At 39.4% G+C, this 17,299-nt stretch overlaps 1 protein-coding gene across 1 annotated transcript in view; it reads left to right on the top strand.

The window, feature by feature from the left end:
* The window catches only part of PKP2 (plakophilin 2), a 79,495-nt gene extending 74,158 nt beyond the window's left edge, over positions 1–5,337 (top strand). Inside the window, exons 12-13 of the mRNA XM_089526605.1 lie at positions 1,525–1,600; positions 2,144–5,337. Coding sequence (XP_089382731.1) covers positions 1,525–1,600; positions 2,144–2,212 — 145 coding nt within the window. The 3' untranslated portion in view covers positions 2,213–5,337. The remainder of the gene's footprint in view (positions 1–1,524; positions 1,601–2,143) is intronic.
* Positions 5,338–17,299: the final 11,962 nt, after the last annotated feature.

Genomic DNA, 17,299 nt, shown 5'->3' with positions numbered 1-17,299 from the left:
ATTGTATTTCTGGATGACAGCTTGTTCCATTCGCTTATGCAGTTCCATTTACTGAGCAGTTTTATAAGTAAAAGGAAGGCCTTTCAATAACCATAATACACAGGAATTAGACAAATTCATTCGTGCTGTTGTGTACAGTTACAAAGCCCAGTTACTATGTCTCCTAGTTCACTCCTAGGATCAAAGTCCTAGCATTCCCTGAATAAGGTCCTATAGGCCTCCCCCGCCGCACTGGCAACGGGACTGGCTAACCTGGGGCCTTTTGTTTTTATGTTTTCTGTAATATTGTAATTGTTGTATGGTGTATGATTTTAATGTTTATTCTCTGTTGTATTTTAACTGCTGTAAACCGCCCTGATCTGATGGAAGGGCGGTATCTAAATAAAAATTTTATTATTTATTTATTATTAGTTTTCACTGTGTATAATAAACCATTTCCAGTGTTTATATGGTCCTAAATTTTCTTTTTCATCTCCTTCCACTGCAAAAGCATCCTATATATATGTTTCATGTTGTCTTAGTGCTTTTCCTTTATGCCACTCTCTCCCTTGGTTTGCATTTCTTTATCACATCTGGTGTGACTGACAACTGCTTGCTTTTAAATCAGGGATGGGCAAACTCAGAGGGTTTAAGTGCTATTTCTAAGTCCTCCTGACAAAACCAGAAGTGCCTAGAAGATAATTTCTGATGTTAAGAAAGGCACACAAATGATGGGCGCTATACAGGTTGCTTGGGAGTTCACATCACCCAAGCTGACATCAATTCCACACCTGATTTAAATTTCTTCACTTGTTCTGCTTTTGTTCTCCTCATCTCTGCTCAGTAAAATCTCAGAGAAATGCTTACATTTCATGCCCCCCTCTCTAACCTGTTCCTTGCTCTTCTTCCTCTCAAAATCTCTGCTTCTGGTTCCATGCTTTCACTAACTACAACCAAATCCCAATGTACTGCACAATAATAAAATGTCTCAAAATAAATCTATATGTGTCATTTGAGAAGGGCACTTAAATCTGCTTCCCTAATTCTGTTTTTGTGTATAAATCTCCATGAGGCATTTTGACTTCAGTAATGTCCATTGACTGGAACAAGAAAGTCTCCCAATGACTGTCCTGTTTGCTGAGAGAAGGAAAACTGTATATTCCAAGTCTCTGTATATGACTAGAAGCTGAAAACTTGGGTCTTTGCTTAATATTGCATTAGCAACAGTATACAGAAGAACTTTGTTGTAGATCTACTTATGAGTTATTTCTGCATTGAAAAATGAATTTTGAGTAGGATTTTATCCCAACCTGATAAGAAGATGTTTAGAAAGGAGTCTGAAAATACATAATTTCTTCCATGGTTTGAACTTCGTCTGTCTCTGTGCTACTAGTGTATTCCTTTCCTAATGGCTTCTCCTATTAGATTGTAAGCCTGTGGGCAGAGTTTGTTCTTTTTAACTTGGTTATTGTTGAAGTACCAAACCTTTGGGGAAGCTTTATAAATAATGGATCATCTGATAATTGTTGTTTCTGTTCTTTTCAGCAAAGCTGGTAGAGCTGCTTCAGTCCTGTTGTATTCTCTGTGGTCTCATGTTGATCTCCACAGTGCCTACAAAAAGGTGAGCAAACAGAATAGCGAGGAGATACTTTGTTAAAATACCTACAAACATGAGAAACACTTGTATAGATAACCTTAATGTGTTGGTCTGTGTACCAGCATGGTTCCATAAGTTATTGGCTGCCAGCCCACAGTTAAGTTTCCAGGAAAGAAAGAAACAGATGTAGTCAGTGGGCACAAATATGGTGCCAGTCCCAGGCACCTTGGTGGTAGTCGTGGTGGGGAAATACTGCCAGTCATCCACATTGGATAGCTTAAGAAGCACTGATGTATTTGTATTTCCTTTAGACACCCATATCCTCAATTCACCATGGATATATATTTAATATAATTAAATAATATGGACAGATATTTAATATATATCCAGCTTTTGCATTGGCTATATCCAATGTATGTCTCCATTTCTAACAATTGATCCTCCAGTCTTTGTCAGTTAAATGCAAATTTGAGTCATAATATATGCTCGGTTTTCAGGACACAGAATTCAGAACTGTTCTTAGTTATAATCTAATATCTTCCTATTTTTAATTATTTTATATGAAAGGCTAATTTTAAGAAGACTGATTTCATCAACAACCGGACATTAAAAGCATATAATTCTCTAAAAGACTGAAAAGCAAGCTACAATGGCCTTAAGAGACTGATCAAATTATACAGAACCAGTGAAGTTCTATTCTTGGCACTAATTCACCAGCAAGAACTGCACAGCATCCTACATGGAAGACCAGTTTTATATTTTCAAAGGATGACATCTTCTCTGCCTTACACCACTGTTTCTTACAGCTTTTGAACTCAATACAGGACTTGTAAATCTCAAGCCAACTCAAGTTGCAGCCTACTAAATCATCTTAGTCTGACACACTGACAGCAATTATATTGGTCCAGTTTTGGCTACATCAATTTCCTTGTTTTGTACTATGAAAAATTAATAACCAAAGAAAATGGGATTTTGGAACATCCTTTTCTCCCCATCCTGCTAATCTGACTACTAATCAGTGCTTCATGCAAAATTCCCTGTGTAGATCTTTAGAAAATGCAAGCAGATTCTCATAGAATGCTGCTCAATGGTTAAAATTTTCCTAAATTCTAATTTCTCAGTAGAGTTCTTCACTTTCTTTGCTTCAGGTGTGCCTGTTTGCTGAAACCTACTTTTTCTAACAATATGGAATTGAAATAATGTGTTGAAAGAACTATTTTTAAAATGCCTACAAAATTAGGATTATGTTTCTGTATTTTTTAGATACTGTGAGATCACAAAGATTTACTTCAGAGCTGAGGATACAGCCAAAGCAAAATTTACTAGCTTCCTTATCCTGGGCATAGTAGTTGTTCATTGCAGCCATCTTTGTAGTCTTGTGACCAGAATCCACTATTCAGCATCCTTTAGACCTGAAAAGGTCCCTGCTTTCTTTCAGGTTTTCTTTGACTTCATATGCAGGGTGCTTCTGTGACATTTACTAACAGCACAGTCATATGCATGTCTACTTAGAAGTAAGCCCTATTGAGGCCGTGGAGTTTAGCTCCATATGTGCTTACATAAGATTACAGTCCACACTATTTACCCTGAGGTGATCAGAGGGAATAAGACATGGATCAGGTGAAAATCAAAGATCAGTGCAAATTTGCTGTGCCAAATCTGACATGGAATGAAACTGTGAGTTAAGACTATGTGAAGAATTTAAGACCATGCTTGAAATCAGCCCTTCTCCACATGTTTATTTACACGCAAACAGCTCCTGAAGATTAGTAAAACAGGATTTAACCTTTCCAGAAGCCATGTTGATTTTCTTCATTAGGGCTTATGCTTCCATATGCTTGATAATTTTATCTTTAATAATGTTTTCTGTCACTTCACATCAAACTGACATTACATGTAAATTCCTGGATTCTTTTTAAAAACTGGTGTTACATCAACCATTCTCTGCTTTGATAAAGAGGCTAATCTTAGAGACATGTTGCATGTTTTTGTTTCTGTAAAAATATCAGTTTCCTATTTTAGTTCTTTTAAGAATTTTCAGTTGGATATCAAGTTCAGCATTTTTAGTTCTGACATCTTCATAAATCTTCCTTGCTTTGTGTGGATGGTGAGGAATGGGATGGTCAATCTCCCCCCTGCAATTTGGTTGTATCTGCTTGCTGTTTTTAGACGTACCAGCAAAGGAAATGCTTATTTTGCCTTCCTCACACCCATCCCAACAATGTATTCTTTCTAGGAGGAACTAGGAGTGTCACCAAAGGGTATGATCTTCTCTGTCTTACTGTGAAATTCTGTTTATTGTTATAATGGTGAGCATTTTGCCTGGAAGGGCCAAGGAGGGTGTGTCAAAGCTTTTCAAGATGTTAGTAGCCCCCTTTAAATCTATCAGTGCTTTTAAAATAGTTTTTGAATTCCCTTTCATGTTTTCACACACTAAAAAATGGACCTTTCTTCAGTTAAGATGACAGCATATCCAAGCTTGTGGAGACAGGGTCCCAAACTACATGGAGTCTGCAACCAAACTTCACTTTTCCTCCCTGATAAAGACATACATGCATGGTGCATGTTATTCTGAAAAACATAGTTGTCTAATTCATGCATTACTGTTTTGCAGCAGGTTTGATGTATGTACTTTTAAAAATGTGTGGTGTGGATATGGCCTCATAAAAAACAGTTCTTAAAGTTTTATTATACTCCATAAACAAGAAATAACTATAGGGATATTGCCAGCCAGTACACCAGCATTTTCTTTTACATGTGCTCTATTATAGAAAGGACACAAAAAGGGGAAAAGAAGAGCCCCACATTTTTATAAAGGTCTCAGACATGAAGAGATTGTGTGTGTGTGTTTTTTAACTCTTGTATCTCTCCCCAGACACCTGGATACAGCTCAAAATATCATTCTCAGTGGCTACTGGTGGTTCCACTCCATGTTTAGATCTGAATTTTTGAAGGAACTATTTAAGGTTGTTGTTATTTTATTAATTTACATTCCCCCTTTTCCCATAAATTGGGGCTCAAAGTGGTTTACAGAACTTCAAAACCAGTACAAATTTGAAAGAAAAAGTTTGTAGAAGTTATTTTAAAATGCAATTAAAATGCATAGAATTAAAACAATTCAAACATTCCTTAAAGGACAATATGAAAACCAACAAAACTGCAAAGCATTGTGGTCATCTCCCAAAAGCCTGTTGGGCAAGAAAAGTTTTCATTTCTTGGAGGAAGGAGAACAAGGAGGGAGCAAAGTTTCTCCTTGTTCCCACCAAACTTTCCTGAAAAGGTGGTGAGACTAAGGCTTCATCTGCACTGCTGAAATAATTCAATTTGGCAACACTTCAACTGACATGGCTCAGTGCTGTGGAATCCTGGGATTTGTAGTTGGTTGTTGTTACCAAAGCTCTCTGAAGAAAAGGCTAAATAGCTTGCAAAACTACAAATCCCAGAATTCCATAGCAGTGAGCCATGGCAGTTAAAATGGTGTCAAACAGCATTATTTCTGCAGTGCAGATGCAGCCTGAGAGAGGAGCCTCCACAAAGATCTTGAGATTCAAGTCTTAGAGCTATTTTGAGGATAGGGTTCAGCACTTTGGATAGTTCTCTTTAAAGACTCCCCACAATGGAGTCACCATCTGATAGGAAATCCAATACACCACTGATAACACAGTGCTGTGATGAAAAAACATTTTTCAATATTGTACCTGTTTTTGTTGTATTTTGGAGTGCTGAATTAAAAAAACACACAATAAAAATGTTGTGCCACACCCAGTTCTTTTACCAATTCAATATTATTATCAATTCAATTGTTACTCAGCCTTGATGAAGTGCGGACACTATTCCAGTGTGATTTCTTTTAGTGCTTTTGAATGGACTTTTATATTTCCTATTGGTGAATTAGACTTTAACCCCTTTCTTACTCTTTGCAGGATGAGTTCATTCAGTCATATATTACAACATAAAAACGTCAAAGTGAATTGTGGGGGGGGGGGGGAGGTGATGGAGCAAATATTCAGGTCATTTTTGGATTTAAAAGCCCAGATTCTTATAAAACCAGCATGCATTTTAAAAAAGTTTTTATGACCTTCAGTTTTGCATTCCTGTTTAATTGTAGTCAGATGATACATTCCTTCCATGCCCATTGCCTTATTAGATAGACAGAAGCAAAGCAAGAGTACCATCATAAGTGGAAAAGCACAAATCCAAATGACAGTAGTCCATGGAAGATTAGGAGGGGCTGTTCAATGGGAAACTCATCAGTAATTGTAAATAAACATCCTTGCAAAACACTTTACCCAGTACTACCAACTTTCAGCAGTGTGATTCTAGGGTCTCATACTGCACAGAATGTTAAAAGTTCAAATTAGCTTTGCTTGTTTACCAGAAATACAAGGCATGGTAGGTGAGCACCGTTGTGTTACCTCATTCTTGAATTCTCTTTTTTGCAAAGTCATATACCAGTAAGTTAAAGATCACATACTGATTTGGTTCAGATCATCAAACGGAGAGATATCAGAAAGCCTTTTCCCTTCATGAGCTTTGCAGCTGAACAGAAAGGCTCCAGTGAACCATCTCTTCCCGTTTCATCTGAACTGAACATCTATTGTTTTGGAACAACCCAGGATGTTAAACCAGCTTCAAATAAGGCCCAGCATGTTAGCTTGTTCCAAAGGTGGTAACCATAGTTTCTTGGCTTACATTTTAAATAGTTTCCCTGTTTCATCTGAGCCAAGAAACTGGTTGACAGAAGTCTTTCGCATTTGTTTGATTTACAAGGAGAGAAGCAACATGCACAGCCAAACCTTATGAAGCCAAGAAATGATTGCTGAAGCATGACATACGGTAGGCTGTTGGACGTTTGTTGGGAATTGTTCAGAGCAGGCTATAGGATAATTTGCTTTCTAGTATATGTTTAAGCTGAAAACAAAACATCTTACTGGAATTTCACACAGGACAGGATGAGCTGCAGAGGCATTGGAATAGATTTTTCAGTTCCCTCAGCTGGCATGGCCAATGGTCAGGGATGGTGGGAGCTGAAGTCCAAAGCATCCGGAGGACACCAAATTTGGGGAAGGTTTGTACAGATGTTTCTGCAATATGCAATATTGAGGGTGGAGGGGTAAGCCTTGGGCAGTCATCTCCCTAGACATGAAAGCCACGGTGTTCCAAACATCAATGAAAATGTTGGGTGAGATATAGGTATAAAAAATGTCAGAAGAGGGACATCTTCAAAAGAAGACTAGACTGCTACCTTCTGGAGATGGTTTACCTAGAGTCCTTGTATTGAGTGGAGAGTTGAACTTGATGGACTATGTGCCCCTTCAAATTCTTCTATTCTAACTCAACCTGCTGTAAGATTGAAAGGGTAGAACATTATAATACTGGTGGTGGTTTGAATCTGACTTTAGTGTACCCTTAAGGAAAGAACAGCTTGTTTTATTACAGGAGAAAAGCCCTAGGATCATGCTTACAGTACTGTACTATTATGTTCCATTGTGAATGACAGAGACAGACCAACTGGTTTTACCTGTCCTGGAACAACGGCAATGTCCTTCATCTGCCCACACCCAGTAATAATCTATTTTCAACGGCTCTGCTTTCAGAGAGACAAATGTTCTTTGGACTCAAGTCAAAATCAAAAATTTTAACCAGACGTACTACGGTTCCAAAAGAAGTGGAGAGTGAAATCGAGGATGGTGTTCTTTAAAATATCTTATTTGCCTATATTCAAATACTTTCATGCTTCCTAGCATTATAGGAAGAGACTTCAAGCCTAATTTAAAAAAAAACTCTGAGCCACAGAGGAAGGCAATGGCAAACCTCCTCTGAACAAATGTTGCCAAGAAAACACCACAATAAGTTCACCTTAGGGTCACCATAAGTCAGAAAGGACTTGAAGGCACACAATAATAACAACAACTGTAAGAAGAGAGGCAGCATGGCATAGTGCAGCAGAGTCAGAAGCTGCATTCCAGCATATGGAACTACTCAGGGGGCATGCCTTTAAAAAATCCCAGTAGGTTATAGAATATTTAATTTAAAGCCAGGACTGAATGGAGGGGGGGGGAGGAGGTGATGTGAGCAATGGTTAGCGAGGGATGAGATGTTAAGCTGGAACTGGAGGGAGCGGGGATCCAAAGGCGGGTAGGAGGATTTGCACAACATTTGTTTGCCACAGCATGCCAAACTTTGTACCAAGGTAGGACTAACACTATTTACTATTCAAAGCATCAGGGAGTCTCACTACTTTGGAAGGAGTGGCTTCAGAGACTTGGGGGCCTGCACTTTGGGGTCTGATGGGCCCCACTTTGCCCATCTCAGGAATAGTGGTTTCAGTGCTGGACTAGGTTTCTGAGAGATCATGTTTTAAATCCCCACTCAGCCATGGAAGCCCACTGGGCAACCTTGGACAAATCACACTCACTCAGGCTTAGAGGAAGGCAAAAGAAAAATGAACAAATCTTGCCAAGCAAGTCCTGTGATACGGTTGCCTTTATGTTTGGTGAAATTACAAATATAATTGTTGATTGCATAGTATTGCAGTTTACATGTGCACATATGCCAGCCAATTCACTGACACATGTAGTATGTACAAGCTGCAGGGAGCATAAATACACTGAAGGCACCAGATCTGAAGGCACTGTCAGGCATGCCTAGTACTTGGATGGGAAACTGCCAAGGAATATCAGGTGCTGTAGGCTATATTTCCAAGGGAAGCAATATCAAAACACTTGTGAGTATTCCTCACTTAAGAAAACCATATTAAATTCATGAGATAGTTATAAGTCAGCAGGTGACTTGAAGGCACACACACGCATATGATCTGTACTTTGTCAGAACCTGACTGTAACCTGATGAAATTGTAGCACATACCTTACTCTTCTCATCTTCCAACATGATCACCACTAAAGGAGAGGAAAAGAGAAAGGTGTAATTTGCCTTGACAGATGCTTATCACTCCGTCTAATGTGGAAAAAAAATTATATAAGGAAGAGAAGGGCTTTCCTCCATGCTATGTCTAAAATTAATTGTTTGGTAACATTTTTCTGAATGTACAGAAGTATTCTGGTGCCTTCAAATTATGACCAGCATTTATTTTAAGAGCTCTCCACCCTCAGAGTCAGATAATTGCTATGTTCTACTGTCATCACTTTATACACGACAGTAATAGAAATATCCACCAATACTATATACAGGTAGTATTATTCTCCTTTATTGTGTTGCCAAATTAGAACTTTCCTCACCTCTTTAATTAGTTAATTTTAGAGAGTTAGGTAATATGGAAATATGCAGCAGTTAGGATTCCAAATATTCGGTCTGCTATTTGCATGTAATGGATATTAATAAATTGTACTTAAATCCCAACCAGCAATTCCTCTAAGGCTGGGGTGGGCAACTGTGGAAGGTTAGGGAGCTGTGTTTGCCAGCCAGAAGACACTGATGCACAGCACCCACCCACATACAAAGTATTATTATTTTTTGCCCCAAAATACCATTTAGGGGCCTGACTTTGCTGACTTCTGCTCTAAGACAAAGGGGTCATGAGATCCTTCATATATTCCTTCAGCTATAACCCTCATTAATGTTCATTATTGACAATAAGAACTGCAACCCAACATCTAAAGAACTGTATGACCCCATCTCTATATGGAACTCCGGGTGGCATACAAAATTTATTCCTCTTTTAACTTTTTGGCAGTCTCTAAGGAAGCAGTCCTAAACTCCCAGGGAGAACTTCTGAGGGCTGAAGGATGCTGCAGATGTTTTTCTCCTTGGGTGAAGAGGGAAGTCTGTAGGAAGAGACTCCCAGGAGTGGTGCTGGGAGACTGAAAAACATATTTTGTTTAATGGATGTCAGGGCCAGAACAGGACATTCAGGTGAGGAAACAGATCCTTGGGATCCTCAGCCAGCACATGGCCCCAAACAGGCCCCATAATTATCATTCCCTCAGCAGTCATGAATTCCTTTCCATGGTTTCTGGGGGAGCGAATTATTAAAAACAAAACAAAATACTGGCTTAAAACTGGCACAATCCTGTCCCATACCATACTGCCCTGTCTAACCTATCAGCATTTCATACCCGTAAGAGTTCCATCCTGGCATAGAACTGTTCTGCAGAAGTCTTTTGGGAAGAGAAGAGGCATACTTCAGTTAACAAAGCCTCTAACAAAGAAGCTCCCTTTTACAAAGTCTTTTAACTGAGCTGTGCCCTGCTTGTCTTATGTCCAGCTGGGAGGTTTTTTTGTTTTTTGCAGGCATTGGTTAGGGACGCCTGACAAACCTCTGGCTTTCTGTGATGCATTGCAGCAGTGTGTCTACTTTAGGTGATCCCACCATGGCTGTATGTGTTTATGTAGAACAGGCAAAGTAAACAGCTGCCTCCAGAATCACTTAAAGGCCCGTTACAAACGGGCCTTAGCGTACACGCGGAGCACGTACTAGGGTTAGGAAGGGGCGGTGCTTCCGCACCCCTTAACCCTAGTACGTGCTCTGCGCGTGGAAAATGGCAGCAGCCATTCCACACGGCCGCCGCCATCACTACGTCATGACCTCTAAATGAGGCGGCGCAGTTGTGACGTATTGGGGCCGCGCCAGGGCGCCTAGGGCACCCTTTCCGCGACTCTGGAAGGAGCTCCGTTTCGGAGCTCCTTCTGGGTTTGCGTCGCTGGGCGCAGCCTTCAGACGGCGGCGCCAGCAACGCAAAGGAGAAAGGGGCCAAGTGGCCCCTTTCTCCTCCTCCCCGCCGTCGCCAGGTGTCCTTGGGGCTAGAAGCCCAAAGGACACCCCTTTCCAGGCCGCAGGGAAGTGGCCTTTTGCCGCTTCCCCACGGCCTGCAAAGCAGCGGATCAGGGCCTCGGAGGCTGCCGGTCTGGCAGCTGAGGCCCCGATACAGCAGGGAAAGGGGCAGGTGCACGCCGCCCCAAACGGGTGGTCTGTAACCCCCCAATGAGTATATGTGAAGAGCAAAACAGAAAGAAAAGGGGAAAGCAGATTATCTTCCTACCTTGGCATGTTGATAAAGCATAGATTTATAAATTTCACTGCCAAAATGTAAATAAGAAAATTGGAGGCTGTTGAAAGGGGAAAAAATTATCCTGGGATACATTTTGGAAGAAGTTTTCAAGCAGTTTCTAGAAGACTCAAAGTTTTTGTTTACTTACGCAAGGCTTACCTGACTAATCGTTTCATTTCAAATGTGCCTAATGTTAGTTTTTAATCAAATGTTTGTTTGTTGAAACATGCTGAACTCTTCTTCTTCTTCTTCTTCTTCTTCTTCTTCTTCTTCTTCTTCTTCTTCTTCTTCTTCTTCTTTGGTGTAAAAACCTATCTCTGTTCTTTCCATGTTATTTTTACCTCTGGTGCCAAGGTTTCTGTTAAAGAAATAAAGTCCAGGAGCACATCTACTTCATTAACTGAGGTATAACTGTACCAGACAAGGTTTATAGAAGCAAAAAACAAAGGGATCTTGCTCTTGGGCCCTTTCAATGTATGCCACATTCTAAATTTTGTAGATTTGCAATATACAGATTCAGCCCTCCACAACCACAATTGATATTTGAATTTACACAAGATTTTTTTTTGGGGGGGAGGGTGGCTTCAATCAATTAGAATAATTGATTTATCCTTTAGTAAAGAATGATAGCACTTCAGGAAAAATATCTATTGCAAATAATTGTCTCAGAAGCATTCATTTAACATGGATTTTATTTTCCAAGGTAATCTTTGTATTTGTTCATACGCTAGGCAAAGATTTCAACACGTAAGTAAATAAGAAGTAAATAAGGGCTGGAAATTATACACAAATTGTCACTTGCTATCACACACATATATACATGTTTTTGCTGGAGCCATGCACTGTCACACACTTCTGACACATATACTCCATGTATGCATACAGTTTAATAAATGCCAGTGAAAAGGTAATTAGTTATTAAAATGACCAGTTTCTAAGATAGGAATGGGGAAACTGAACCCTCCAGATGTTGATCATTCCCAACATCCTTCAGCATCCTCTAACCTAGTTAAGAGAATAGTATCCAAAGATATAACTGTATTAATCTGTATCGGCATAGAAAGAGATCTCAAATCATCTTTGAGGCTGAGAGAAAGAAGTTTGTAGCATTGGCTTTCATAGATCTGATGAAGTAGACCTAACCTATGAAAACCTATGCTACAAATTACTTTCTCTTAGTCTCAAGGGTGTTACAAGATCCCTCTGCATATTAGTTAAGAGGTGTGAGGAGTTCACAGAGATCTGGTGTGTTACAGATTCTCCAGCTCTGTTCAAAAAGTTTCACAAGCCTAGACATAAAAGAGATGCATGTCTCTCCCTCTTTGTAAGAATGAGTCTGAACTGGGTTTCTTATGTCTTATCTGCTGTAACATGACTATGGAATGTAGTGTCTGCACTAGTGTTTGTAACTGAACATACTGTATTTTCTGGCGTATACGACTACTTTCTAACCCAGGAAAATCTTCTCTAAAGTCAGGGGTCATCTTATACGCCGGTTGTCATTTTATAGGGCAGGTGCTGAAATCTCTGAGCTGAACTGGAGAATCTGCGGTCACCGCATATGGTGGGGGGAGCTCAAAGACGGCCGCGGCCACATCACCGCCATATGCGGCGACCATATGAAAGCAGCAAGGGTGGCGCTGAACAAGTACAGTAGAAGAAAATCCACTCATCAGGATTTGTGGGGAAAAGTGAATTAACGCAATCCTGATGACGAGGTGAAGGGGCACCTCACCAGGAAGGTGTAAGTGAAAGGCAGAGCAAGCTGCAGGTGTCCGAGACGCCCGGGGTATGGAAAAAAGCCATGTTTGTGCTACCACTCTGATAGACTTGGAGACAGGGAGGGCTGGGCAGGTAGGGAGAACTCACCAATCCAAGCAGGCTTTGTATACAAGTTTTCCTGCTAAGTACCTGCATGTCATAAGCATTTGAATTAAAATTACCATATTGAAATCAAATCTGATGGGTTATTTTAATTTTTATTTGGTGTGCGTTGGTAGTCTTACACAGAGAGTATATCCCAAACGCTATATTTTAACTGGAAAAGTTGGGGGTCGTCTTATATGCCCAGTTGTCTTATACGCCAGAAAATACATTAAGATGGAAGGTTTGCCATTTCTGACAGCAGGTTTTCTTATCAGCCAAAATGAGTGAATGAGGGAGAAGCTGAAGCTTTGGTTGTACTTAATGGAATAGTGCATAATTTGTTCTTTGTGACTGAACAGTACACATTTGACACACTTTATACCTATTTAACAATCTCTGCCCTGCAGTGTGAACAGTAGCTTTAAAAAATTAATTTAAATGCTTCCATGAAATCTGAAAAAAGGATGGATTGCAAATAATCAAGACTGACCTAGCTAGAGGCAGTAACAGAATATCACTTGGCTGCTCAATATAGATAGCACTTGCTTATGAACTATGCAATTGGAAGCTAAATACTAAATGCTCACTTAGGCTGCAATCCTAAGCAAATGAACCAGAGCATACAAAGTCAGTTAGGAATAACTGTCATAGGATTATGCTTTTAAGCGCTGTTAACATATTTTACTGCAGGGTCTAACAGTTAGATGATACTTAAGAGCAGTGTTGAGCAAGCCATTTTAATCATGGCATCAGTGGTGGCAAGCTTGGCTTTCAGGATACCACTGTTACTCATGGTCAGCACTTTTCTATGCTCATATATCTATTTTGTAAACAAAGGACTGGATCAGATCCCAGTCTTGCTCTTCCCTTCATCTAAGGTAGATTGTCTACCTTTTTCAAAGATTTGTATGTGTGTGTGTATCCTTTGAATCCTCCCCCCCCCCAAAAAAAAAAAAAAACAGACCAAAAGGAGCTGCATTAACTGGTGGAAGAAGGCATGTTAATGATGTCACAGATATTAGCCACAATACATCACATGTTGTTTTCCCCATTTTTTGCAGAATTATGTTTTGCTTCTAGGTCTTGATCCAGACAGTGTGGAAATATCTACATTTTTTCCCAGAGCAGCAAATCGCATTCAGACAGCCCACAATGCACATAAAATATTACAACTGTCTTCATTCTTGCTAGGGAGAAATCAGAAATTTTTGTTGTCTGCGTTTTTGTTCTTTGAGCTCATCGTTCTGCTTTGTGTTAGAGGCTGGCCTTCCTAAACACTGGGTCAGCAGCTTTGCACCAGGAAGTACGATTGTAAAGAACAATTCATCTGTGTTTAATGAATAGTAGCTCATTCCTCTTGTGTGTGGACCTTTATATGAGGGAAGCCGCACCCATGCACAGGCCGATTGAAACTAGATCCAGCTGTTTTGCATTGGGTTTCTTGAAATGTTTGCACAGAGTTCATTGTTGCCATTATTTACTCTTCGGAGCAACAGAAAGTGGAAATGACCTGATAAGATGGGAAAGGCCTAGTTCTCCTTTCTGTGGGAAAATAAAAGCTGAATAGATGTATTAGCATGCATGCACATGTGCACATTTGAGTCTGTGTTAAGGTTGCCAGGTTTTCAAAATACAGGTTGCATCTCCTTTACCTGAAATACTTGGGACTAGAAGTGTTGTTGATTTCAGATTTTTTGAAGATTTTGAAATATTTGCATTTACATAATGAGATATCTTGGAGATGAGACCCAAATCTAAATAAGAAATTCATTTATGTATCATATACACCTTATAAACATAGTCTGAAGGTAATTTTGTACATATTATTTTTAATAATTTTGGGCATGAAACAAAGTTTGTGCACACTGAGCCATCAGAAAGCAATTTTAAAATAAAATGCTCAAAACATTTTACAGATTAAAATTGGGGGGAATCCCCATAACTAAAACCAACACAGAATTAAAATATGTAACATAAACAACCTATAGCAGACGTAGGAAGGGCCACAGTCAAATGGCAGTCAAGATCGGTCACCACTCACTTTAAAAGCAAGAATTCATAAATAAACATTTTTAAAAGTTGGCATCATTTAAAGAGTAGGCATGGCTACATAGAGTCAAAAGCAGGCAGCGTTTTGTACACTTTGAGACAGGTGGCTTTTAAGACTATCTTTTATGGAGTGTGACACCTACTGGTGAGTGAGCAGAAATCCCATTTATGCAAGATAATGCGAATAAATAAATAATGTGAATAAAAATAAATGGTACTGGCCAGCTTATTATGAAATGATAAGAACTTTCCAAAGTTTGCAGTTTCCTTCCTTCCTTTAACAGAAATATTTTTTAAAAAAAAATCATTATCTTTGGGAGAACCATGGAGGACCTTTCAAGGGAGATTATGGCCAATGTATCAGATTCCTTTTAAAAAACAACAACATTGCTCCTAAATGCTTTTATCTTCAAAGGCTTGCATTATCTTTAATACAAAACAATATCCATCTCACACAAGGTATGAACCTTGTACTATTGCTTACTACTCAAAAAAAGAAAAAAGACTTCTCAAACATTTCAGCACTTGCAATCTGATGAAGAGCAGTTTCCTGAATGAGAAAAGCCATTGGAATGTAACAAAAATGGGCAGGTCTACAAGGACAGCAATACAACTGTGCAAAAATGGAATTATCCAGAATCCAGGCTCTTATCTGATTGAGACAGAACAGGCTACCCACGGTTCAGTTGGTCATTTTACTGTCCTCCTGTCACATACTTGACTTTATTTCTTAACTATTATTGCAACATATCCCAAACATGCCATCTCACAAGCTGATGTGGCTACTTCTGTGGATTTGTTTTCTTTCTCAAGATAACATTCTGAGAGACAGAGCCATGTCAGCTTGTTTTGATACATAAAGAAGAAAGGAGTCTTCAAGACTTATAAGATTCACAGCACAGGCTTCTGTGGACAACACACCACCTCTTCAGATGTATGAAGAGGTGGATTGGAAATCACAAAAGCTCAAGTTTATTTCAGCTTCAGCTTTTGTGACTTCCAGTCCACCTCTTCATATATCTGAAGAAGTTAGTTTTAAAGGTCCCACAAGTCTCCTGTCTTTTAAAGAAAACTTCTGATGAGTGTATGACAGCTATACATTATTCTCATACATGATTTTTTTTTCATCATATTATACATTTAGCCTTTCCCTCAGACAAGATGTAAGGTCCCTGCCCTTGAGTTTTACCACAGAACACAGACTTGTGAGGCCAGTGGATTTCTCTGGCAATTCATGAATCAAGCCAATCCCATCCGTTGTATGGTAAGAGTCATGTCTTGTGATCTGTTGGGTGATGTAGCAGATCTGCACTGATGTAAATCTGAGGATTCATCAGAGTTAGGCATTCAAGATAAATGACAAAGAGGTAGTTGCCTTCTCCTCCCTCCTCCTATTATTTTTATCTTCTTTTCTGTGTCATTGCCATATAACTATTCTGGTGGTGCATATAGGATCTAGGCTTTTTTTGTCTTAGTTCAGTACCTGCTCCAGACTCAGGCTTCCATGACACGTGCTCCAACATCTTCAAATTTTAATTAAAAAAAATATCCTATGCATATTGGAATAAAGTCCAACTAGATTCAGTAGGACTTATTTGCTTCTGAATATACAGTACATGCTTAGGGTATAGGCCTCCATGCATAGGGTATAGATGTCTCATTTAAATCTCACTTTAACACTCCAAGTATTGGCTGAACAATCTATCAATGTGTAAGCAGCTTTTCATGTATCTGGGACATTCTTTTCTCTTCGGTCCCCTACCACCACCACAAACAAAGATGTCTTTATTTTTGCAAACTTCAGGTTCCTCAAATCTGTCTGACATCTCCCTTAAGGAAGAAAACTCATAGAACTGTTTTCACTATTAGAAAATATGAGGATATGTAATGATCAAGAAGATGTTTCTAGAAATTCTCAAGCTGTGTTGAGAGAAGGCTGAAAAAAATAGTAATACAAGGTATGATGTTCTTTTCAATCATGGAAATATTCAATTTAACTCCTTTCTGAAAAGTGAACATCAGGTCATGTCAACAAGTTGGGCTGTTTTGTGCCTGGTTCAATGAACAGCTAAATTTCCTTGCACACATTTCAAATATCAGTATAGAAAAGCTTAAACATGTCAGAACAATCGCATGACAAGTTTGCCATATCCCAGCTTCAGCTCAAGTTCACTCTGAGGCAACACACCCAGCAAACTAATCACCCCAAGGCAGTTTTGTCATTCTCTACCACAAATGAAGATCCTCAGAATACGTGAAGATTCCTCATTGATCCCTTCTTTCCACCCAGTTTTCACGTAATTCTCACCATATTTCAAATATCCATTAGCACTCCCTCTGATGTGAACAATACATTTAGGTTTGATAGTGAATAGTATCTAGGACTAATATTTTGGCACTCTGGAAGTTACACCCAAATGTAAACACCTTCCGATGTGACTAGCCCTAATCTGTCACTGTAAACCCTAGATATGGGAAGGCATTGACTCTAAAGGACTGTGAGAAGTCAAAAAGTGTATTTTGAGTTCTCTTACACTATTATCTTCACAGCATGACCTTGGACTGCTCAGCTCTTTTGCAATTGACCATAAACACTTCTTTATCATTGCTTTTCCCCAGTGGAAACCCTGTTCCGTTTAAACACTGCTGTGTCTATGTAGACTCTGAATCTAGATATTAATGCTGACTCAGAAGGGATAAAATAAGGAGAACAGCGGCTCGTGATAGTGCATTCAGGGTTGGAGTGGGCAGAAGACCTGCAACTGGCACAGGAAGAAAGTAAAGAAGGGTAATTGGTAAG

Source organism: Sceloporus occidentalis, unplaced genomic scaffold, assembly GCF_023333645.1.
Source record: "Sceloporus occidentalis isolate IW3139 unplaced genomic scaffold, rSceOcc1.0.p SCAF_5, whole genome shotgun sequence".
NCBI lineage: Eukaryota > Metazoa > Chordata > Lepidosauria > Squamata > Phrynosomatidae > Sceloporus > Sceloporus occidentalis.
The sequence above is the reverse complement of the archived record's forward strand: the minus strand, read 5'-3'. Positions and strand labels throughout refer to the sequence as shown.